Genomic DNA, 24,643 nt, shown 5'->3' on the forward strand with positions numbered 1-24,643 from the left:
TTCAGACTCCTTTCCTCAGTGCAGCACAAAGTTCACTTCAGCTGATCCAGATTCCTTCCCCTCCCCACCCTGTGCTTTTGTTTGCTAGTTCAGAGAAACACTGAGAGAAGGGTGGGACAGGGAGGGAGAAAGCAAGTCTAATGCCCTCTGAATCCCTGTGCACTCAGACTTACAAGGAGTGTGTGCAGGGGCCAGAAGGTGGCGCACCTGGCTGAGTGCACACGTTTAGTGCACAAGGACCCAGGTTCAAGCCCCTGGTCCCCACCGGCACGGGGAAAGCTTCACGAGCAGTGAGGCAGGGCTACAGGTGTCTCCCTCACCCCTTTCCCTCTCCCTGTCTCTATCCAATAAATAAAATAAATAAAATCTGTATTTTTAATAAATAAAATAAGATAATAAATAAAAATATGATAAATAATAAATAAATAAATAAAATCTATTTTTTAAAGAGGAATATGTGCACTGCTTAGTGGTTTTGAACAAGACCATAAAGGTTTGCTTCTCTTAAAAATGAAGAAAAGAAAGCAAAGGAATTTGAGAGCTACGTGCATGGGCCTGTGACTAGGGCGACTTCTCTCTGCTGACACGGTGTGGCCCTCTGCAGCTAAGTGGAGTCTGTGCGCAGTGTTGCTTACTGTGCGTGTTCCACGTATCAAAACAAAACCTCAACTGTGCCTCCTTTGATTGTTTCCTAGAATTTTCTTTTAAATCAACTCAACAAGGAGGTCTATAAGCCTCTGCTGATCAACTTCTCTGCCCAAACTACCGCAGCCCAGACGCAAAATATCATCATGTCGAAACTGGACAAGAGAAGAAAGGGCGTGTTTGGTCCTCCTTTGGGGAAGAGGATGGTAACGGCCTCTGCTGTCTATGATCCAGGTTCTCGGTGCCAGACGCCGTGGCTCCTGGGGGATATACACACCCTTTAGCTCAGAGCTTTGACATCACTCGTGTTGAGTGCGTAGTTTCCCATAAGACGGATGACATTTATATGTTCGTTAGACAGCCTGACTTTAAGGACAGCATGTGTGTCCTGGGGAGACAACACCAGTGGTAGCCAACAGATTTTTAAGCCTGAGGCACTAGAGGTCCCAGGTTCAGTTCCTGGTTGTGGTAAACCAGAATTGAGTAGTAAAGATTCAGTCCCTGGTTGTGGTAAACCAGAATTGAGTAGTAAAGATTCAGTTCCTGGTTGTGGTAAATCAGAATTGAGTAGTAAAGATTCAGTTCCTGGCTGTGGTAAATCAGAATTGAGTAGTAAAGATTCAGTTCCTGGCTGTGGTAAATCGGAATTGAGTAGTAAAGATTCAGTTCCTGGCTGTGGTAAACCAGAATTGAGTAGTAAAGATTCAGTTCCTGGCTGTGGTAAACCAGAATTGAGTAGTAAAGATTCAGTTCCTGGCTGTGGTAAATCAGAATTGAGTAGTAAAGATTCAGTTCCTGGCTGTGGTAAATCGGAATTGAGTAGTAAAGATTCAGTTCCTGGCTGTGGTAAACCAGAATTGAGTAGTAAAGATTCAGTTCCTGGCTGTGGTAAACCAGAATTGAGTAGTAAAGGTTCAGTTCCTGGCTGTGGTAAACCAGAATTGAGTAGTAAAGATTCAGTTCCTGGCTGTGGTAAATCAGAATTGAGTAGTAAAGATTCAGTTCCTGGCTGTGGTAAATCGGAATTGAGTAGTAAAGATTCAGTTCCTGGCTGTGGTAAACCAGAATTGAGTAGTAAAGATTCAGTTCCTGGCTGTGGTAAATCAGAATTGAGTAGTAAAGATTCAGTTCCTGGCTGTGGTAAACCAGAATTGAGTAGTAAAGATTCAGTTCCTGGCTGTGGTAAACCAGAATTGAGTAGTAAAGGTTCAGTTCCTGGCTGTGGTAAACCAGAATTGCCCTGGTCTCTCGAAAGCCAAAAACAAAACACGCATTCGTCCTTTCAACTGAGAGTAGAATATCTGCCCAGGAAATTGTCTGCCTTCCTGACTGTCTGACATCGTTACTTAGCAGAGTCTAGTGCACTTACAGAGGTTAGTGATGCTTATCTCCACCCCTCAGAAGTCTGGGGGTTGGGCCAGGCGGTCGTGCCCCTGTTTGAGCGCACACACCACAGTGCACAAGCCCCCGTCCCCACCTGCACGGGGAGAGCTTCATGAGTGGTGAAGCAGGGCTACAGATATCTCTCTGTCTCTCTCCCTCTCTACCCCACCTCTCAAATTTTCTCTGTTTCTAGCCAATAATAAATAAATAAAATAAAAATTAAAACAAAGGAATGTGGGTACTAAGGGATGCTATCCTTGATCTTAAAAGCAAACATCACTGTTCAGGCCTACCTGGGACAGATTGACAGTTCAGTTCCTGTCGTGCAGTAGGGTGTTGCACTACAGGTCAGTTTCCATGCAGTAGGATGTTGCACCACAGGTCAGTTTCCATGTAGTAGGGTGTTGCATGCCAAGTCAGTTTCCATGCAGTAGGGTGTTGCATGACAAGTCAGTTTCCATGCAGTAGGGTGTTGCACTATAGGCCAGTTTCCATGCAGTAGGGTGTTGCACCACAAGTCAGTTTCCATGCAGTAGGATGTTGCACCACAGGTCAGTTTCCATGCAGTAGGGTGTTGCATGACAAGTCAGTTTCCATGCAGTAGGGTGTTGCATGACAAGTCAGTTTCCATGCAGTAGGATGTTGCATGACAAGTCAGTTTCCATGCAGCAGGGTGTTGCATGACAAGTCAGTTTCCATGCAGCAGGGTGTTGCATGACAAGTCAGTTTCCATGCAGCAGGGTGTTGCATGCCAAGTCAGTTTCCATGCAGCAGGGTGTTGCATGCCAAGTCAGTTTCCATGCAGCAGGGTGTTGCATGCCAAGTCAGTTTTCCATGCAGCAGGGTGTTGCATGCCAAGTCAGTTTCCATGCAGTAGGGTGTTGCATGACAAGTCAGTTTCCATGCAGTAGGGTGTTGCATGACAAGTCAGTTTCCATGCAGTAGGGTGTTGCATGACAAGTCGGTTTCCATGCAGCAGGGTGTTGCATGACAAGTCAGTTTCCATGCAGTAGGGTGTTGCATGACAAGTTAGTTTCCATGCAGTAGGGTGTTGCATTACAGATCAGTTTCCATGCAGTAGGGTGTTGCATGACAAGTCAGTTTCCATGCAGTAGGGTATTGCATGACAGATCAGTTTCCATGCAGTAGGGTGTTGCATGACAAGTCAGTTTCCATGCAGTAGGGTGTTGCATGACAAGTCGGTTTCCATGCAGTAGGGTGTTGCATGCCAAGTCGGTTTCCATGCAGTAGGGTGTTGCATGACAAGTTAGTTTCCATGCAGTAGGGTGTTGCATTACAGATCAGTTTCCATGCTAGCTCTCCTCTCTGTCCGCAGGTTGTTTTTGTAGATGATGTCAACATGCCAGCTCGGGAAGTGTACGGGGCTCAGCCTCCCATTGAGTTACTGAGACAGTGGCTAGACCACTGGAATTGGTACGACCTCAAAGATTGTTCAATGATTAAACTCGTGGACATTCAAATCATGTGTGCCATGGGGCCTCCAGGTAATGTTTTAGTTTGTGATTGCTAAGGTTGGATGCACATCTCTCTGACTATATAGAAAGAGATGGAAGAAAGAAGGAAAGAAAGAAAGAGGGAGTCGGGCGGTAGCGTAGTGGTTAAGTGCAGGTGGCACAAAGCACAGGGACCGGTTCGAGCCCCCGGCTCCCCACCTGCAGGGGAGTCGCTTCACAGGCAGTGAAGCAGGTCTGCAGGTGTCTTTCTCTCCCCCTCTCTGTCTTCCCCTCCTCTCTCCATTTCTCTCTGTCCTATCCGACAACGACATCAATAACAACAACAATAATAACTACAATAATAAAACAACAAGGGCAAAAACAAAGGGAAAAATGAATAAATAAATATTTGAAAAAAGAAAGAAAGAAAGGAAACTGATTCGACAATTTGACCTGCAGGCTTCCTTTCCTTTCCTTTTCTGTTTTTATTGGTTATGGAATAATGATTAATAAGATTGTAAGATAACAGGAATACAATTCCACACAGCTCCCACCACCAGAGCTCCCTGTCCCATCCCCTCTATTGGAAGCTTCCCTGTTCTTTATCCCTCTGGGAGCAGGGACCCAGGGTCATTATGGGGAGCAGCAGGTGGGAGTTCTGGCTTCTGTAACTGCTTCTCCTCTGGACATGGGTGTTGGCAGGTGGACCCCTTCCCCAGCCCCTGCAGGCTTTGCATGTTTCCTGTGTCTGCACTGGGACCTCGGGGAATGTGCCACAGTTTCCAAAGCCTCAAAGTGGGTGACTGACCTTCACTAGGGTCTTTCCCCCACCATCTCTTCTGAAGGGTTTTTTCCTCTCACCGTCTGAGACTTTGCTCCCCATTTCCCGTCTCTCGCTGAGAGCTCAGACCCCCTGGGAAAGTTCACTTCCCAGTTTAATTCCTTCAGGTTTCTGTTTGTGACAGGCCCCTGCTTAGAAGTCTTACTTCTACCACAATCATTTCAGTTTTAGTGAGCCTGATAGGGAATCTAAAACTTGTTGAAAATAACCTAGGAGGGGACTAGCCAGATCTCTGACTCTTAAATATTCGTCACACCTTCCAAGAGAAATGTATAAATTCAAAGGGATATCGCTCGGTTTAGGGGCAATGTGTTCATATACTTGAGTATCTAAAAGTATTTGATTCAACTAAGGAATCAAGACAGTATTTCTCCAGGGGTTGCTTTTAGTTATTTATTTAATTTGCTCTGGCTTCTGGGAGGGAGCCTGGGACTTTGGAGCCTCAGGCAGGAGAGTCTCTGTACATAACCAGGATGCTGCCCGCCCCAGGGTAGGAGCTGCTTTTACTTTTTGCCCTCTGACCTTTATAGGAATATTCAGGAATTTATATACCTTACTGTGGTTCTTTTGCTTTGAGTCAATATATGTATCATCTAGAATGATGCTCAGAATGATGCTTCCCTTCCCTTCCTCCTCTCCCCTCCTCTCCCCTCCCCTCCTCTCCCCTCCCCTCCTCTCCCCTCCCCTCCTCTCCTCTCCTCTCCTCTCCTCTCCTCTCCCCTCCCCTCCCCTCCCCTCCCCTCCTCTCCTCTCCTCTCCTCTCCTCTCCCCTCCCCTCCCCTCCCCTCCCCTCCCCTCCCCTCCTCTCCTCTCCCCTCCCCTCCCCTCCTCCCCTCTCCCCTCCCCTCCCCTCCCCTCCCCTCCTCTCCCCTCCCCTCCCCTCCTCTCTCTCCTCTCTCTCCTCTCCCCTCCCCTCCCCTCCCCTCCCCGCCTCTCCTCACCTCGCCTCGCCTCTCCCCTCCCCCTCCCCTCTTCTCCTCTCCCCTCCCCCTCCCCTCCTCTCCTCTCCCCTCCCCTCCCCTTCCCCTCCCCTCTTCTCTCTTCTCCTCTCCCCTCCTCTCCTCTCCTCTCCTCGCCTCGCCTCTCCTCTCCTCTCCTCGCCTCGCCTCTCCCCTCCCCCTCCCCTCTTCTCCTCTCCCCTCCCCTTCCCCTCCCCTCTTCTCTCCTCTCCTCTCCCCTCCCCCTCCCTTCTTCTCCTCTCCTCTCCCCTCCCCTCCCCTCCCCTCTTCTCTCCTCTCCCCTCCCCCTCCCCTATTCTCTCCTCTCCTCTCCCCTCCCCTCCCCTCCCTTCTTCTCCTCTCCCCTCCCCTCCCCTCCCCCTCCTCTCTTCTCCTCTCCTCTCCCCTCCCATCCCCCTCCCCTCTTCTCCTCTCCTCTCCCCTCCCATCCCCCTCCCCTCTTCTCCTCTCCTCTCCCCTCCCCTCCCCCTCCCCTCCCCTCCCCTCCCCTCTTCTCCTCTCCTCTCCCCTCCCCTCCTCTCCTCTCCCCTCCCCTCCCCTCCCCTCCCCCTCCCCTCCCCCTCCCCTCCCCCTCCCCTCCCCTCCCCTCCCCCTCCCCTCCCCCTCCCCTCCCCCTCCCCTCCCCTCCCCTCCCCCTCCCCTCCCCCTCCCCCTCCCCTCCCCTCTCCCTCCCCTCCCCCCTCCCCTCCCCTCCCCTCCCCTCCTCTCCTCTTCTCTTTTTCTACAATGTAAGCACTGCTCCTGAGCAGACTGCAATTCCACCCAGGCCTCGCGCCTCTCGTCTGGACTGTGTCAGCTTTGCAGACGCCAGCTGGAGGGAGGGGGGACCCTGAGGTGCTTCTTGGATCGCCTGCCATTCTCTAGAGCTGCCCCCACCCCATCCCTCTGTTGGGGCAGCCCGGCCCCCTGGCAGCCCCCCGCCGTCTCCGTGAGCTGAGCAGACACAGCAGTGCTGGCCGTCGGCTCCCAGGTGCCCGGCACGAGCGACTCCTGGTCTTCAGACAGCAGTACTTCAGTGCCTTCACGCTCTGGTCATCCTTGTCAGAGTGACGCAGGGTAGAAGCCGGGTTTGCCTGGTCTTAGAGAAAGAAAGATGTGAAGCAGTGCATTTTGTTTTGAGATGCATATTAGAGAGAATATGCCCTTTATTGACCAAAACCTTTGTGATTGAATCCCTTTAAAAGTCAAATGCAATTTGTATTTATCTTTAAAGACAGCGTTGATATTGTAACAGTATGTTACACTGACATCTGTTACTGGGGCTACTATTTGGAAGTGTGCCGTTACTCTATGAAAGGGAGATGGGAGATGGACCCCAAGTTTCAACAGTGACAGCAGCTGACACAGTGGTGCAGGTGGGGAGAGGACCAGCTAGATGCCAGTGTTGTGCTGGGCAAGGCCTGGGAGCTGGGTTTTCCAGGCTCACTGTAATCATCTTAATATTTTACACACCACATTATCATTGAATACAGTATATTCATGCTTAGCTGAAACCAGGCTGTTTATAGTTTGCGGTGTGGGCCATGCTGAAGGGGGTTTCCTGAGGAGAACAGTCGCCTTTGCCGATAGACACCTGACCCAAGGGGGCTTCTACTTCACTGAATTCACGCAGACAGTTAGTTTAGATAAATTAACCACTTCAGCTTGCAGGCAGGGGCACCGTTTTGAGGACGAGTCGTTCCTCTTGAGTTCTGAGGATAAGTTCTCTGTGTGCCGTGCGTCTGCCCATCTTTCCCAGTTATCTCCTTATCTATTGCCTCCAGGATTATCACAGCGTGATCCACTATTCCTGGGGAATTCTTTTTTTATCTTTTATTTCATTTTTGTAGATAGGGGATGAGATACCAAGAAGGAGGGAAGAAGGAGGGAAGGAGGGAGGGAAAGAGCGGGGTGGGGGACTTAGTGCCAGACAGTGGAAGGGACAGCAGGGCCCCTCCACCTCAGCACAGTCAGGCTGTCCCTGTGCGGCAGCCAGTGGGGGGCTGTCACCGGGTCCTCGTGCTGGTGAGACGGACAAGAGGGACGGTCAGGTGTCCGTTCCATGGTAGCCATCACCCTCTCCCGCCTGTAGGTGGCGGTCGGAACCCAGTCACCCCCCGCTACATGCGGCACTTCAACGTCATCACCATCAACGAGTTCAGCGACAAGTCCATGTTCACCATCTTCTCCCGGATTCTCACCTGGCATTTCAAAATATGGTAAGTGGCCCGAAGTCTGTTGGTTTACCCGTGGGAGCTGTGAGTCCTCTGCCGCCAGGTCAGCACGGCCAGTGCTTCCCACCACCACCGCCACCACCGTGCCCCCCGGGCCGGGAAACCGTGGACTCCCGGTGCCGTCTCCATGTCTCCACTTCCGTGTGCAGGGCGTGACACTTGCAGTTTGATAGCGTAGTCTCAAAACGCGTGGGTTTCGCACGCTCCTCGTGTCGGTGTCTTACGTGGCTGTGACGTTTGGTTACCGTATTTGGAATTGCCAGACACGTGGTTCAGTTAAAGCCTGAGGGGTAAGCCGATCAGTGGGAGATGTTGACCCCTCGAGCTGAACCCTTGAGTGGTCTTGCCGTGTCCGCACCTGGGTGCTGGAGCAGCCGTGGGCCTGCCCCACAGGGAAGCCCTGCTTCCCGGCTCTGTACACAAAGTGCTTCCCGCAAGGTGCTGGTGTCAGAGGCGAGCCGCCGGGCTCCCCGACGCCTGAACTCAGCAGTGTCACTCCTGGCTTCCCGACGATGCCTGAACTCAGCAGTGTCACTCCTGGCTTCCCAACGAGAGTGGCAGAGTGCAGCTCACTGCTGCTTTTTGATTTTGATTTTTACTATCTTTATTTACTGGATAAAGACAGCCAGAAATCGAGAGGGAAGGGGGAGACAGGGAGAGAGAGAGAGACACCTGCAGCCCTGCTTCACCACTTGCAAAGCTTCCCCCTCTGCAGGTGGGGACTTGGGGCCCAAACCCAGGTCCTTGAGCACTATAATGTATGCGCTCAACCGGGTGCGCCACCACCTGGCTCCCAGCTGGCTTCTTATCAAAACAGAAGTTAAATATGGCCGGTTCTGTGAAACGGATGGTTTATCAATTGTCCTTTCTGCCCTGACCTGCTCCTTTTCTTTCGATTATTTTTTAATTCTCCTTTGACTTTGTTCTACCTATTTGTTTGTTTGTTTTTCTTCCTTTGCTTTCTCTGAAGATGCCTCTTCCCTTAGTGCCTCTCAAGGGTTCTATCTATATGGAGTTGAGAATCATGGGAAATGATTGCCCCGGGGTAGACAGCATCCTGGTTATGCACAGAGAATCTCCTGCCTGAGGCTCCAGAGTCCCAGGCTCCATTCCAGAAGCCAGAGCGGAGCAGTGCTCTGGTAAAATAAATAAATCACTAAAAGCAGTGGGTAGAGAGCCTCTGTGTAGCTGATGTGGGTCTGAGTGAGTCACAGCCAGACATCCTGCACTGGCTTGTCTGTTCAATAACTTTGGTTGCTTTGAGCCTATTGCAGTGGTTTTGATTAGCTATGGGTCTCATGGAGTGCCTGGCTTTAGTTGTGTAAATATATACACGCATAGACGTCTGTACAGCTAGGGTCCCTATGCACAGTCCTCCTACACCAGCCTCCTTTTGCTGTAATATACACAGGCATAGACGTCTGTACAGCTAGGGTCCCTATGCACAGTCCTCCTGCACCAGCCTCCTTTTGCTGTAATATACACAGGCATAGACGTCTGTACAGCTAGGGTCCCTATGCACAGTCCTCCTGCACCAGCCTCCTTTTGCTGTGATATACACAGGCATAGACGTCTGTACAGCTAGGGTCCCTATGCACAGTCTACTGCACCAGCCTCCTTTTGCTGTAATATACACAGGCATAGACGTCTGTACAGCTAGGGTCCCTATGCACAGTCCTCCTGCACCAGCCTCCTTTTGCTGTAATATACACAGGCATAGACGTCTGTACAGCTAGAGTTCCCATGCACAGTCCTCCTGCACCAGTCTCCTTTTGCTGTAATATACACAGGCATAGACGTCTGTACAGCTAGGGTCCCTATGCAAGTCCTCCTGCACCAACCTCCTTTTGCTGTAATATACACACGCATAGACGTCTGTACAGCTAGGGTCCATATGCACAGTCCTCCTGCACCAGCCTCCTTTTGCTGTAATATACACAGGCATCTTAGTATCGTCTGTGTGGCTCGAACGAGGCACCCGCCCTACCCAGTGGACTCCTTCTCTCCTGCCCTTATTGAGTTCCTCTGGACACGAAGTAAAACAGTGACTGAAGTCAGTTTATAATAGCTTACAATTCTTTTAAAATATTTTATTGTTTTGTTTTAAATAAGAGAGATGCAGGGAGAAAGATGTATAGAGACAGCCCAGAGCCCTGCTCAGCTCTGGTTTATGGTGGTTTCGGGGGTTGAACTTGGGACTTTGGAGCCTTAGACATGCAAGGCTTTTTGGCATATCCATTGTGCTATCTCCCCCACCCAGAGGTTGAGTTTTTCTTGTATTGTTATTTTAAAGATGGCCATTTTTAAAGGTAAGTGAACTTACCTTTTTAATTGTAGCACAAGTATTTGTTAGTCTAAATATCATTTATGCCTCATAGTTCTTCATCTGCTAACATTTTTCTTTTTCCTTTTAAACAATTAAGTTATAAATTTCCAGAAGAGTTTATGGATTTGACAGCACAGATTGTCAGTGGCACGATGATTCTCTATAAAGAGGCCATGAAGAATCTGCTGCCAACCCCGGCTAAGTCTCACTACCTGTTCAACCTCAGGGATTTCTCCCGTGTCATTCAGGGTGTGTGCCTGTCGCGACCGGAAACTGCAGAAACCACAGATGTGATCAAACGTCTCTGGGTTCACGAGGTAAAGTGCTGTGCTGTTGAGGTGTGCTTATGTGAGGCCTGAAGGCTTGACTGTGCCAACATCCGAGGGAAGAGAAATGCTTAGCAGTTCATGTTGTTGAAATACATTTGGCTGTTTGGTGTAGAGAGACCAGCGGTTCAGATAGTATTTTCACAGGGAGATGAGGTTTAAAAAAAAAAAGTTTTCCTAATAAAACAACTTTTTAAGAAGTCAATAAAAATTTACTACTTTGTATAGGGAAGTGGCCTGGCAGGGGTTTGACCCTGGGAGCTTATATGCCAGTGTAGTGCTCTGGCCTCTCTCACTAAACACACATCAACATCAATTAGCGGAATGTATCGCCAACCCGGCTCCCACTTAGTAGTCTCTCTTGATTTATTCAACATATCAGAATCGGTGTCACTTTGTGCAAATCTCCTTTTCAGTGATTCAGTCCTTAGTAGTTTTGACTCCAAATACTTTTTTTTTCACACTACCATTTATTTTTTTAAAAAATTTTAATACCCAAGTTTATTCTTCCCCCCTTTTTGTTTCTTTATTGGGGAATTAATGCTTTACATTCAATAGCAAATAAAATAGTTTGTACATGCATCACATTTCCCAGTTTTCCGTATAACAATACAACCCCCACTAGGTCCTCTGTCATCCTTCTTGGATCTGAATTCTCCCCACCACCCACCCCGAGTCTTTTACTTTGGTGCAATACACCAATTCCAGTTCAGGTTCTACTTGTGTTTTCTTTTCTGATCTTGTTTTTCAACTTTTGAGATGAAATCTAAGAAACTATTTTTATTTTTTTGCCCCAGGACCCTTGTTTTTTAATTATGTTTTTTAATTTTTATGTTTTTTACTTATAAAAAGGGAACACTGACAGAAAAACATAGGATAAGAGGGGTACAACTCCACACAGTTCCCACCACCAGAACTCCGTATCCCCTCCCCTCCCCTGACAGCTTTCCTATTCTTTATCCCTCTGGGAGCATGGACCCAGGGTCCCTGTGGGATGCAGAAGGTGGAAGGTCTGGCTTCTGTAATTGCTTCCCTGCTGAACATGAGCGTTGACAGGTGGATCCATACTCCCAGCCTGTCTCTCTCTTTCCCTAGTGGGGCAGGGCTCTGGGGAAGCAGGGCTCCAGGACACATTGGTGGGGTTGTCTGCCCAGGGAAGTCCAGTTGGCATCAAAGTAGCTTCTGGAACCTGGTGGCTAAAAAAGAGTTAAGATATAAAGCCAAAAAAGTTGTTGACTAATCATGAACCTGAAGGCTGGAATAGTGCAGATGAAAATTTGGGGTCTCTGTTTTGGCAAAAGCTAGTAGGTCTATTTTAGGTCTATTCCAAGGGGTCCCATCACTTTACTAGTTTTTGCCTGAGCCTGACATCTGATATGCAGGTGGACCCAAGTTATTGTCTGAGGAGATGTTGTAATGGCTGAAAAAAAGGACCAGAAAGCTGGATTAGGGAAGAGAATAGCTCCCAAAGGCGTATAAATTGTTGACTGTAAACCCCATCGATCTGATCTGGGACCCATATTCAGCACAGGAGCCTCTGTATCCTCTGCATCCCTGAAGGTCTGAGCTCACATTCTGTAGGAACATTCCAGGCTGCCCCAATTTCAGGGCCCGTCTTCCTCACGTGGTAGGTAGACTATGTTGCCCAGCCTCCCTTCAGAGAATGGAACATTCTCTACCATTGTTGATCCACATGGAGGGCAAGGTCCTGTGGGGGCCCAAAACAGGGTCTATTATGTTGTTCCTGATGGAGATGACCAGTGACAGTGGAGAGAGGGATCTGTTAGACCCTGGTTTCATGCAGATAGATACAGAGGAAGGCAGACAGCAGGAGGGGGGAAGGAGGGAAATGGTAGCCCCCTTGTGCCGCCTGGGTTTGAACCTGGACCCTGTGCACGGCGAGGCCTGTATTTAGTCACACCTCTCTGTGTCTAAGGAACTATTGTGATAAGAAGTGAATGTATTGCTTATGTCACTTAACTTGTACTATGACTTGGTGCCAGGAGAACCATGTAGCAAACCAACTCTCAGGGCCTGGAAATTGTACGAAAAGATATTCTAGTTCCTTATGGGAAGATGTAAATAAACTTATTATTATAGAAATGTGTGGAGGAGGCAGGTGGTGATGCACATAATACTCAGCATAAGGACTCACTCAAGGGTCCAGGTTTGAGTCACTGCTCCCCACCTGCAGGAGGGGATGCTTTACAAGTGGTGAAGCAGGTCTGCAGGTGTCTCTCTCTCTCTCTGTATCTTCCCCCTCCTCATTTTCTCCCCATCCTGTCCAATAAAACGGAAAAATGGACACCGGGAGCAGTGGATTGGTAGTGCAGGCACTGAGCCCCAGTGATAACTCAGAAAAAAGAAAAAACAACAACTTTGGTCTCTTTCTTTATCTCTGCCTCTCTGTCTCTGTCTGACAAGGAGAGGGTCCAGGGGGTGAGAGTGTTGCTTGCAGACAGCTGTCACAAGGAGATGAGGGACGGTACCTGTGTGCCACAGCTGTGCCTCACCACTAAAGCCCCAGTGAAGTCGTTTAAAGGAAAGGACTCAGAGACGGCCCTGGGGACCCTGGATGCCGGTGTCCATCGCTGTCATCTTCACCTGGGTGGGCGACAGAAGCAGTCACTCTCTTCTTTATTAAGTTTTTTTTTTTTTTTTTTACTCAGCAGTTTAATAATGAGCAACAACATTATGGGATAAGAGAGGGGCACACTCTTCCCCACCACCAGCGTTCCACATCCCTCCATTGGAAGCTTCCCTGTTCTTTATTCTTTATGGGGAGCAGAAGGTGGGAGTTCTGGCTTCTGTCATTGCTTCTCCACTGGACATGGGTGTTGGCAGGTGGACCCACACCCCCAGCCTGTCTCTGTCTGTCCCTAGTGGGGCAGGGCTCTGGGGAGGGGAGGCTCCAGGACACATGGGTGAGGGCGTCTGTCCAGGGAAGTCAGGATGGCATGATAGAATTTGCAACTGGATAGCTGAAATGTGGCAAGATATAAAGCAGAACAAATTGTTTAATAAATCAGGAACCAAAAGGTAAGAATAGAGCAGGTGAGGTTTGGGGTCTTCATGTTGGAAGAAGCTAGGACGTCTTTTTTTAGGTATATTCCAAGGGGCCCATGACTGTACTAATTTTCTAGTCCTTAACACTCTTTGCATCTGTACAAGCTAGATACTCCCCTTTTTAAAAAAATCGGCAGCTGAATATAACTGTGTGTTGTTCCAGAGATGTTTGTTCAGGATTAATATTTGAAGTGAACCTGGTGTCGCCAGCTCTTCCTGTCTGAGCACGCCCTTAAGCAAGGCCACAGCGCCCACGACACTGTCAGAGGAGGCAGGGTCCTGAGGCTGTCTGTGGGTCCCTCCGCAGGTCCTCCGGGTGTATTACGACCGCCTTCTGGACAACGCAGACCGGGGCTGGCTGGTCACCTACATCCAGGAAGTCCTGAGCAAGTGCATGGATGAGAACTTCCACCAGCTGTTTGAAAAGCTGGACTTCGATCAGGACGGCTACGTGGAGGAGGACGACTTGCGCAGCCTCATGTTCTGCGACTTCCACGACCCCAAGCGGGAGGACACCAACTACAGGGAGGTCCCCGACGTGGACGGCCTGCGGGTGACCGTGGAGGCCCACCTGGAGGAGTACAACAACATGAGCAAGAAGACCATGAACCTGGTCCTGTTCCGATTCGCCGTGGAGCACATCAGCCGGATCTCCCGCATCCTGAAGCAGCCCCGCAGCCACGCGCTGCTGGTGGGCGTCGGGGGCAGCGGCCGGCAGTCGGTCACCAGGCTGGCTGCCCACATGGCCGACTACGCCGTGTTCCAGGTGGAGATCTCCAAGGGCTACGGCACCAGCGAGTGGCGCGAGGACCTCAAGTCCATCCTGCGCAAGTGCGCGGAGGGGGAGCTGCACGGCGTCTTCCTCTTCACCGACACGCAGATCAAGAAGGAGTCCTTCCTGGAGGACGTCAACAACCTGCTGAACGCCGGGGAGGTGCCCAACCTCTTCGCGCTGGACGAGAAGCAGGAGATCTGCGAGAAGATGCGCCAGCTGGACCGGCAGCGGGACAAGACCAAGCAGACGGACGGGAGCCCCGTGGCCCTGTTCAACATGTTCATCGACCGCTGCCGCAACCAGCTGCACGTGGTGCTGGCCATGAGCCCCATCGGAGATGCCTTTCGCAACCGCCTCAGGAAGTTCCCCGCGCTGGTCAACTGCTGCACCATCGACTGGTTCCAGGTAGGCCACCTGACGGCCCCTTTCAGAGACCCCCCTTCAGACCGCGGGGCTGACAGGCCAGTGAGGAGGCTTTGTCTGTCCTCCCCATCTGACAGGCCAGTGAGGAGGCTTTGTCTGTCCTCACCACCATCATGGTCATTCTTTGGTCTCCAGGCCCGTCACAGGGGCTCTGTGCGGGTGCTACGATCCCTCCAGTCCCGGTGGCCTTCCTCCTCCACCCCGTCACTTGGCCGCATAGGACAGAGAAATTGAGAGAGAGACCAGGTGGTGGTGTACCTGGTTTAGCATGTATGTCACCGTGCGCAAGTACCAGGGTTCAACCCCCGGTGCCCACCTGCAGGGGTGAAGCTTTGCTTTGCGAGTGGTGAAGCAGGGCTGTAGGTGACTCTCTGTCTCTCTCGCTCGCTATCCCTCCCTCCCTTCTCAGCCTCTATCCAGTAGTAAATAAATAAATAATATTTTTTAAACCAGAGACACTGAAAGGGGGCAATAGGCTTTTACTTGTAGATTCGGGGAGTGTGAGGATTTCAGACTGGCGGTTGTGACATGAATCAGCTGTGTTCTGAGCCATCGCTCAGGCCGCTCTGTGCCGCACACTAGCAGAGTCTGGTCGGGGACACACCGATTCGGGGAGAATCCGGGGAGACACCTTGCCTGGGAGGACCTGGGTGCTGGGAGTGGAGCAGGGAAGCACCCGCCCTGCTAAGCCAAGGCGACTGTCCCTCTAGGCATCACAGGTCCCTTGGGGTAGGAGGGCACAGACTATGACCTTCTGACCTCAGAAGTTGGGTGGCCGGCAGCAGCGCTCCTGGACTGACTGGTTTATGTGTCGCCACCAGGGTTGTTGCCAGGGCTCCTTGCCTGAGTAACCCCATTACTCCGGGTGGCCATTTTTCCTTTTTCTTTCTGCTTTTGATGGGGGGGGGGAGGGCAGGTGGTGGCATATCTGGTTGAGCACACGTGTTACAATGTGTAAGGACCCGGGTTCAAGCCCCCGGCCCCCACCTGCAGGGAGGAAGCTTCACGAGTGGTGAGGCAGGGCTGCAGGTGTCTCTCTGTCTGTCTCCCTCTCTCTCCTTCTCCTCTCAATTTCTGGCTGTTTCTATCCAGTAAATAAAGAGAGAGAGAAAAGAGAGAAAGTGAGAGAGAGAGAGAGAGAGAGATCTGTACCCTTTGCTCCCTCACCGCTGCAGGCAGGGGCGGGCCCTGTAGGTGGTGGTGTTTATCCAGTTGGGGAGATTGCTGCTCTCTGGGCTACAGAAGCCAGGGCCTGGGCTGCTGCACAGGGCAGCTTAAGAGGGGGCCTACGAGGCCTTCCTATGACAGTGGAGCTTAGGGCAATGCAGAATAACATCTCAGCAAAGCACAGAGGGCTGAGGCCGTGAGGCCAGAGGGCTGCACGCAGATGGAGGCAGTCACTTGACAGCCCCTTGCCCCTGCAACACTTGTGATCAGCTTTTCTGACCCTGGAACATGCCATGAAGGGCTGATATTACGCTCTCTGTGAAGCAGACAGGTTCTTCACTAGAAGAAAGTTCTCCATCCATCTGCCGGTGCTCATGTCCAGTGGGAAAACAGTGACAGAAGCCAGAAGTCCCACCTTCAGCACCCCGGAAAGAAATTCGATCCATACTCTCAGTGGGGGAGAAATGACAGGGGCAGATGGCCAGAGGGCTCTGAATTCCCCATGCATCAGGCACTGGGGAGAGAGGGGAAAAGGGAGAGGTGCGGGTCTAGTAACAGGTGTAGGTGTGACGGGGGCAGATGACCAGAGGGCTCTGAATTCCCGCTGCATCAGGCACTGGGGAGAGAGAGGGGAAAAGGGAGAGGTGCGGGTCTAGTAACAGGTGTAGGTGTGACGGGGGCAGATGGCCAGAGGGCTCTGAATTCCCGCTGCATCAGGCACTGGGGAGAGAGGGGAAAAGGGAGAGGTGCGGGTCTAGGAACAGGTGTAGGTGTGACGGGGGCAGATGACCAGAGGGCTCTGAATTCCCACTGCATCAGGCACTGGGGAGAGAGGGGAAAAGGGAGAGGTGCGGGTCTAGGAACAGGTGTAGGTGTGACGGGGGCAGATGGCCAGAGGGCTCTGAATTCCCACTGCATCAGGCAGTGGGGAGAGAGGGGAAAAGGGAGAGGTGCGGGTCTAGTAACAGGTGTAGGTGTGACGGGGGCAGATGGCCAGAGGGCTCTGAATTCCCACTGCATCAGGCACTGGGGAGAGAGGGGAAAAGGGAGAGGTGCGGGTCTAGTAACAGGTGTAGGTGTGACGGGGGCAGATGGCCAGAGGGCTCTGAATTCCCGCTGCATCAGGCACTGGGGAGAGAGGGGAAAAGGGAGAGGTGCGGGTCTAGGAACAGGTGTAGGTGTGACGGGGGCAGATGACCAGAGGGCTCTGAATTCCCGCGTCATCAGGCACTGGGGAGAGAGGGGAAAAGGGAGAGGTGCGGGTCTAGTAACAGGTGTAGGTGTGACGGGGGCAGATGGCCAGAGGGCTCTGAATTCCCGCTGCATCAGGCACTGGGGAGAGAGAGAGGAAAACGGAGAGGTGCGGGTCTAGTAACAGGTGTAGGTGTGACGGGGGCAGATGACCAGAGGGCTCTGAATTCCCACTGCATCAGGCACTGGGGAGAGAGGGGAAAAGGGAGAGGTGCGGGTCTAGTAACAGGTGTAGGTGTGACGGGGGCAGATGGCCAGAGGGCTCTGAATTCCCGCTGCATCAGGCACTGGGGAAAGAGGGGAAAAGGAAGAGGTGCGGGTCTAGGAACAGGTGTAGGTGTGACGGGGGCAGATGACCAGAGGGCTCTGAATTCCCACTGCATCAGGCACTGGGGAGAGAGGGGAAAAGGGAGAGGTGCGGGTCTAGGAACAGGTGTAGGTGTGACGGGGGCAGATGGCCAGAGGGCTCTGAATTCCCGATGCATCAGGCACTGGGGAGAGAGGGGAAAAGGTAGAGGTGCGGGTCTAGGAACAGGTGTAGGTGTGACGGGGGCAGATGGCCAGAGGGCTCTGAATTCCCGCTGCATCAGGCACTGGGGAGAGAGGGGAAAAGGGAGAGGTGCGGGTCTAGTAACAGTTGTAGGTGTGACGGGGGCAGATGGCCAGAGGGCTCTGAATTCCCGCTGCATCAGGCACTGGGGAGAGAGGGGAAAAGGGAGAGGTGCGGGTCTAGGAACAGGTGTAGGTGTGACGGGGGCAGATGGCCAGAGGGCTCTGAATTCCCGCTGCATCAGGCACTGGGGAGAGAGGGGAAAAGGGAGAGGTGCGGGTCTAGGAACAGGTGTAGGTGTGACGGGGGCAGATGGCCAGAGGGCTCTGAATTCCCGATGCATCAGGCACTGGGGAGAGAGGGGAAAAGGGAGAGGTGCGGGTCTAGGAACAGGTGTAGGTGTGACGGGGGCAGATGGCCAGAGGGCTCTGAATTCCCGCGTCATCAGGCACTGGGGAGAGAGGGGAAAAGGGAGAGGTGCGGGTCTAGTAACAGGTGTAGGTGTGACGGGGGCAGATGGCCAGAGGGCTCTGAATTCCCGATGCATCAGGCACTGGGGAGAGAGGGGAAAATGGAGAGCTGCGGGTCTAGTAACAGGTGTATGTGTGACGGGGGCAGATGGCCAGAGGGCTCTGAATTCCCGCTGCATCAGGCACTGGGGAGAGAGGGGAAAAGGGAGAGGTGCGGGTCTAGTAACAGGTGTAGGTGTGACGGGGGCAGATGGCCAGAGGGCTCTGAATTCCCAATGCATCAGGCACTGGGGAGAGAGGGGAAAAGGGAGAGGTGCGGGTCTAGGAACAGGTGTAGGTGTGACGGGGCAGATGACCAGAGGGCTCTGAATTCCCGATGCATCAGGCACTGGGGAGAGAGGGGAAAAGGGAGAGGTGCAGGTCTAGTAACATGTGTAGGTGTGACGGGGGCAGATGGCCAGAGGGCTCTGAATTCCCACTGCATCAGGCACTGGGGAGAGAGAGAGGAAAAGGGAGAGGTGCGGGTCTAGTAACAGGTGTAGGTGTGACGGGGGCAGATGGCCAGAGGGCTCTGAATTCCCGATGCATCAGGCACTGGGGAGAGAGGGGAAAAGGGAGAGGTGCGGGTCTAGGAACAGGTGTAGGTGTGACGGGGGCAGATGGCCAGAGGGCTCTGAATTCCCGCTGCATCAGGCACTGGGGAGAGAGGGGAAAAGGGAGAGGTGCGGGTCTAGGAACAGGTGTAGGTGTGACGGGGGCAGATGGCCAGAGGGCTCTGAATTCCCGATGCATCAGGCACTGGGGAGAGAGGGGAAAAGGGAGAGGTGCGGGTCTAGGAACAGGTGTAGGTGTGACGGGGGCAGATGGCCAGAGGGCTCTGAATTCCCGCGTCATCAGGCACTGGGGAGAGAGGGGAAAAGGGAGAGGTGCGGGTCTAGTAACAGGTGTAGGTGTGACGGGGGCAGATGGCCAGAGGGCTCTGAATTCCCGATGCATCAGGCACTGGGGAGAGAGGGGAAAATGGAGAGCTGCGGGTCTAGTAACAGGTGTATGTGTGACGGGGGCAGATGGCCAGAGGGCTCTGAATTCCCGCTGCATCAGGCACTGGGGAGAGAGGGGAAAAGGGAGAGGTGCGGGTCTAGTAACAGGTGTAGGTGTGACGGGGGCAGATGGCCAGAGGGCTCTGAATTCCCAATGCATCAGGCACTGGGGAGAGAGGGGAAAAGGGAGAGGTGCGGGTCTAGGAACAGGTGTAGGTGTGACGGGGCAGATGACCAGAGGGCTCTGAATTCCCGCTGCATCAGGCACTGGGGAGAGAGGGGAAAAGGGAGAGGTGCGGGTCTAGGAACAGGTGTAGGTGTGACGGGGGCAGATGGCCAGAGGGCTCTGAATTCCCGCTGCATCAGGCACTGGGGAGAGAGGGGAAAAGGGAGAGGTGCGGGTCTAGTAACAGGTGTAGGTGTGACGGGGGCAGATGGCCAGAGGGCTCTGAATTCCCAATGCATCAGGCACTGGGGAGAGAGGGGAAAAGGGAGAGGTGCGGGTCTAGGAACAGGTGTAGGTGTGACGGGGCAGATGACCAGAGGGCTCTGAATTCCCGATGCATCAGGCACTGGGGAGAGAGGGGAAAAGGGAGAGGTGCAGGTCTAGTAACATGTGTAGGTGTGACGGGGGCAGATGGCCAGAGGGCTCTGAATTCCCACTGCATCAGGCACTGGGGAGAGAGAGAGGAAAAGGGAGAGGTGCGGGTCTAGTAACAGGTGTAGGTGTGACGGGGGCAGATGGCCAGAGGGCTCTGAATTCCCGATGCATCAGGCACTGGGGAGAGAGGGGAAAAGGGAGAGGTGCGGGTCTAGGAACAGGTGTAGGTGTGACGGGGGCAGATGGCCAGAGGGCTCTGAATTCCCGCTGCATCAGGCACTGGGGAGAGAGGGGAAAAGGGAGAGGTGCGGGTCTAGGAACAGGTGTAGGTGTGACGGGGGCAGATGGCCAGAGGGCTCTGAATTCCCGATGCATCAGGCACTGGGGAGAGAGGGGAAAAGGGAGAGGTGCGGGTCTAGGAACAGGTGTAGGTGTGACGGGGGCAGATGGCCAGAGGGCTCTGAATTCCCGCGTCATCAGGCACTGGGGAGAGAGGGGAAAAGGGAGAGGTGCGGGTCTAGTAACAGGTGTAGGTGTGACGGGGGCAGATGGCCAGAGGGCTCTGAATTCCCGATGCATCAGGCACTGGGGAGAGAGGGGAAAATGGAGAGCTGCGGGTCTAGTAACAGGTGTATGTGTGACGGGGGCAGATGGCCAGAGGGCTCTGAATTCCCGCTGCATCAGGCACTGGGGAGAGAGGGGAAAAGGGAGAGGTGCGGGTCTAGTAACAGGTGTAGGTGTGACGGGGGCAGATGGCCAGAGGGCTCTGAATTCCCAATGCATCAGGCACTGGGGAGAGAGGGGAAAAGGGAGAGGTGCGGGTCTAGGAACAGGTGTAGGTGTGACGGGGCAGATGACCAGAGGGCTCTGAATTCCCGCTGCATCAGGCACTGGGGAGAGAGGGGAAAAGGGAGAGGTGCGGGTCTAGGAACAGGTGTAGGTGTGACGGGGGCAGATGGCCAGAGGGCTCTGAATTCCCGCTGCATCAGGCACTGGGGAGAGAGGGGAAAAGGGAGAGGTGCGGGTCTAGTAACAGGTGTAGGTGTGACGGGGGCAGATGGCCAGAGGGCTCTGAATTCCCGCTGCATCAGGCACTGGGGAGAGAGGGGAAAAGGGAGAGGTGCGGGTCTAGGAACAGGTGTAGGTGTGACGGGGCAGATGACCAGAGGGCTCTGAATTCCCGATGCATCAGGCACTGGGGAGAGAGGGGTAAAGGGAGAGGTGCAGGTCTAGTAACATGTGTAGGTGTGACGGGGGCAGATGGCCAGAGGGCTCTGAATTCCCACTGCATCAGGCACTGGGGAGAGAGAGAGGAAAAGGGAGAGGTGCGGGTCTAGTAACAGGTGTAGGTGTGACGGGGGCAGATGGCCAGAGGGCTCTGAATTCCCGATGCATCAGGCACTGGGGAGAGAGGGGAAAAGGGAGAGGTGCGGGTCTAGGAACAGGTGTAGGTGTGACGGGGGCAGATGGCCAGAGGGCTCTGAATTCCCGCTGCATCAGGCACTGGGGAGAGAGGGGAAAAGGGAGAGGTGCGGGTCTAGGAACAGGTGTAGGTGTGACGGGGGCAGATGGCCAGAGGGCTCTGAATTCCCGATGCATCAGGCATTGGGGAGAGAGGGGAAAAGGGAGAGGTGCGGGTCTAGGAACAGGTGTAGGTGTGACGGGGGCAGATGGCCAGAGGGCTCTGAATTCCCGCGTCATCAGGCACTGGGGAGAGAGGGGAAAAGGGAGAGGTGCGGGTCTAGTAACAGGTGTAGGTGTGACGGGGGCAGATGGCCAGAGGGCTCTGAATTCCCGCTGCATCAGGCACTGGGGAGAGAGGGGAAAATGGAGAGCTGCGGGTCTAGTAACAGGTGTATGTGTGACGGGGGCAGATGGCCAGAGGGCTCTGAATTCCCGCTGCATCAGGCACTGGGGAGAGAGGGGAAAAGGGAGAGGTGCGGGTCTAGTAACAGTTGTAGGTGTGACGGGGGCAGATGACCAGAGGGCTCTGAATTCCCGCTGCATCAGGCACTGGGGAGAGAGGGGAAAAGGGAGAGGTGCGGGTCTAGGAACAGGTGTAGGTGTGACGGGGCAGATGACCAGAGGGCTCTGAATTCCCGCTGCATCAGGCACTGGGGAGAGATGGGAAAAGGGAGAGGTGCGGGTCTAGGAACAGGTGTAGGTGTGACGGGGGCAGATGGCCAGAGGGCTCTGAATTCCCGCTGCATCAGGCACTGGGGAGAGAGAGAGGAAAACGGAGAGGTGCGGGTCTAGTAACAGGTGTAGGTGTGACGGGGGCAGATGGCCAGAGGGCTCTGAATTCCCGATGCATCAGGCACTGGGGAGAGAGGGGAAAAGGGAGAGGTGCGGGTCTAGGAACAGGTGTAGGTGTGACGGGGCAGATGACCAGAGGGCTCTGAATTCCCGCTGCATCAGGCACTGGGGAGAGAGGGGAAAAGGGAGAGGTGCGGGTCTAGGAACAGGTGTAGGTGTGACGGGGCAGATGACCAGAGAGCTCTGAATTCCCGCTGCATCAGGCACTGGGGAGAGAGGGGAAAGGGGAGAGGTGCGGGTCTAGGAACAGGTGTAGGTGTGACGGGGGCAGATGGCCAGAGGGCTCTGAATTCCCGCTGCATCAGGCACTGGGGAGAGAGGGGAAAAGGGAGAGGTGCGGGTCTAGGAACAGGTGTAGGTGTGACGGGGCAGATGACCAGAGGGCTCTGAATTCCCGCTGCATCAGGCACTGGGGAGAGAGGGGAAAAGGGAGAGGTGCAGGTCTAGTAACAGGTGTAGGTGTGACGGGGGCAGATGGCCAGAGGGCTCTGAATTCCCGCTGCATCAGGCACTGGGGAGAGAGAGAGGAAAAGGGAGAGGTGCGTGTCTAGGAACAGGTGTAGGTGTGACGGGGGCAGATGGCCAGAGGGCTCTGAATTCCCAATGCATCAGGCACTGGGGAGAGAGGGGAAAAGGGAGAGGTGCGGGTCTAGGAACAGGTGTAGGTGTGACGGGGGCAGATGGCCAGAGGGCTCTGAATTCCCGCGTCATCAGGCACTGGGGAAAGAGGGGAAAAGGGAGAGGTGCGGGTCTAGTAACAGGTGTATGTGTGACGGGGGCAGATGGCCAGAGGGCTCTGAATTCCCACTGCATCAGGCACTGGGGAGAGAGGGGAAAAGGGAGAGGTGCGGGTCTAGGAACAGGTGTAGGTGTGACGGGGGCAGATGGCCAGAGGGCTCTGAATTCCCGCTGCATCAGGCACTGGGGAGAGAGGGGAAAAGGGAGAGGTGCGGGTCTAGGAACAGGTGTAGGTGTGACGGGGGCAGATGACCAGAGGGCTTTGAATTCCCGATGCATCAGGCACTGGGGAGAGAGGGGAAAAGGGAGAGGTGCGGGTCTAGTAACAGCTGTAGGTGTGACGGGGGCAGATGGCCAGAGGGCTCTGAATTCCCGATGCATCAGGCACTGGGGAGAGAGGGGAAAAGGGAGAGGTGCGGGTCTAGTAACAGTTGTAGGTGTGACGGGGGCAGATGGCCAGAGGGCTCTGAATTCCCGCTGCATCAGGCACTGGGGAGAGAGGGGAAAAGGGAGAGGTGCAGGTCTAGTAACAGGTGTAGGTGTGATGGGGGCAGATGGCCAGAGGGCTCTGAATTCCCGATGCATCAGGCACTGGGGAGAGAGGGGAAAAGGGAGAGGTGCGGGTCTAGTAACAGGTGTAGGTGTGATGGGGGCGGATGGCCAGAGGGCTCTGAATTCCCACTGCATCAGGCACTGGGGAGAGAGGGGAAAAGGGAGAGGTGCGGGTCTAGTAACAGGTGTAGGTGTGACGGGGGCAGATGGCCAGAGGGCTCTGAATTCCCGCTGCATCAGGCACTGGGGAGAGAGAGAGGAAAAGGGAGAGGTGTGGGTCTAGGAACAGGTGTAGGTGTGACGGGGGCAGATGGCCAGAGGGCTCTGAATTCCCGCTGCATCAGGCACTGGGGAGAGAGAGAGGAAAAGGGAGAGGTGCGGGTCTAGGAACAGGTGTAGGTGTGACAGGGGCAGATCGCCAGAGGGCTCTGAATTCCCGCTGCATCAGGCACTGGGGAGAGAGGGGAAAAGGGAGAGGTGCGGGTCTAGTAACAGGTGTAGGTGTGACGGGGGCAGATGGCCAGAGGGCTCTGAATTCCCGCTGCATCAGGCACTGGGGAGAGAGGGGAAAAGGGAGAGGTGCGGGTCTAGTAACAGGTGTAGGTGTGACGGGGGCAGATGGCCAGAGGGCTTTGAATTCCCGATGCATCAGGCACTGGGGAGAGAGGGGAAAAGGGAGAGGTGCGGGTCTAGTAACAGCTGTAGGTGTGACGGGGGCAGATGGCCAGAGGGCTCTGAATTCCCGATGCATCAGGCACTGGGGAGAGAGGGGAAAAGGGAGAGGTGCGGGTCTAGTAACAGTTGTAGGTGTGACGGGGGCAGATGGCCAGAGGGCTCTGAATTCCCGCTGCATCAGGCACTGGGGAGAGAGGGGAAAAGGGAGAGGTGCAGGTCTAGTAACAGGTGTAGGTGTGATGGGGGCAGATGGCCAGAGGGCTCTGAATTCCCGATGCATCAGGCACTGGGGAGAGAGGGGAAAAGGGAGAGGTGCGGGTCTAGTAACAGGTGTAGGTGTGATGGGGGCGGATGGCCAGAGGGCTCTGAATTCCCACTGCATCAGGCACTGGGGAGAGAGGGGAAAAGGGAGAGGTGCGGGTCTAGTAACAGGTGTAGGTGTGACGGGGGCAGATGGCCAGAGGGCTCTGAATTCCCGCTGCATCAGGCACTGGGGAGAGAGAGAGGAAAAGGGAGAGGTGTGGGTCTAGGAACAGGTGTAGGTGTGACGGGGGCAGATGGCCAGAGGGCTCTGAATTCCCGCTGCATCAGGCACTGGGGAGAGAGAGAGGAAAAGGGAGAGGTGCGGGTCTAGGAACAGGTGTAGGTGTGACAGGGGCAGATCGCCAGAGGGCTCTGAATTCCCGCTGCATCAGGCACTGGGGAGAGAGGGGAAAAGGGAGAGGTGCGGGTCTAGTAACAGGTGTAGGTGTGACGGGGGCAGATGGCCAGAGGGCTCTGAATTCCCGCTGCATCAGGCACTGGGGAGAGAGGGGAAAAGGGAGAGGTGCGGGTCTAGTAACAGGTGTAGGTGTGACGGGGGCAGATGGCCA

At 53.9% G+C, this 24,643-nt stretch overlaps 1 protein-coding gene across 1 annotated transcript in view; it reads left to right on the forward strand.

Moving 5' to 3' along the window:
* Positions 1-24,643, forward strand: part of DNAH7 (dynein axonemal heavy chain 7) — a 197,201-nt gene that overhangs the window by 97,485 nt on the left and 75,073 nt on the right. Inside the window, exons 37-41 of the mRNA XM_060177540.1 lie at positions 696-851; positions 3,365-3,533; positions 7,354-7,480; positions 9,919-10,138; positions 13,521-14,393. Coding sequence (XP_060033523.1) covers positions 696-851; positions 3,365-3,533; positions 7,354-7,480; positions 9,919-10,138; positions 13,521-14,393 — 1,545 coding nt within the window. The remainder of the gene's footprint in view (positions 1-695; positions 852-3,364; positions 3,534-7,353; positions 7,481-9,918; positions 10,139-13,520; positions 14,394-24,643) is intronic.

Source organism: Erinaceus europaeus, chromosome 18 (assembly GCF_950295315.1).
Source record: "Erinaceus europaeus chromosome 18, mEriEur2.1, whole genome shotgun sequence".
NCBI lineage: Eukaryota > Metazoa > Chordata > Mammalia > Eulipotyphla > Erinaceidae > Erinaceus > Erinaceus europaeus.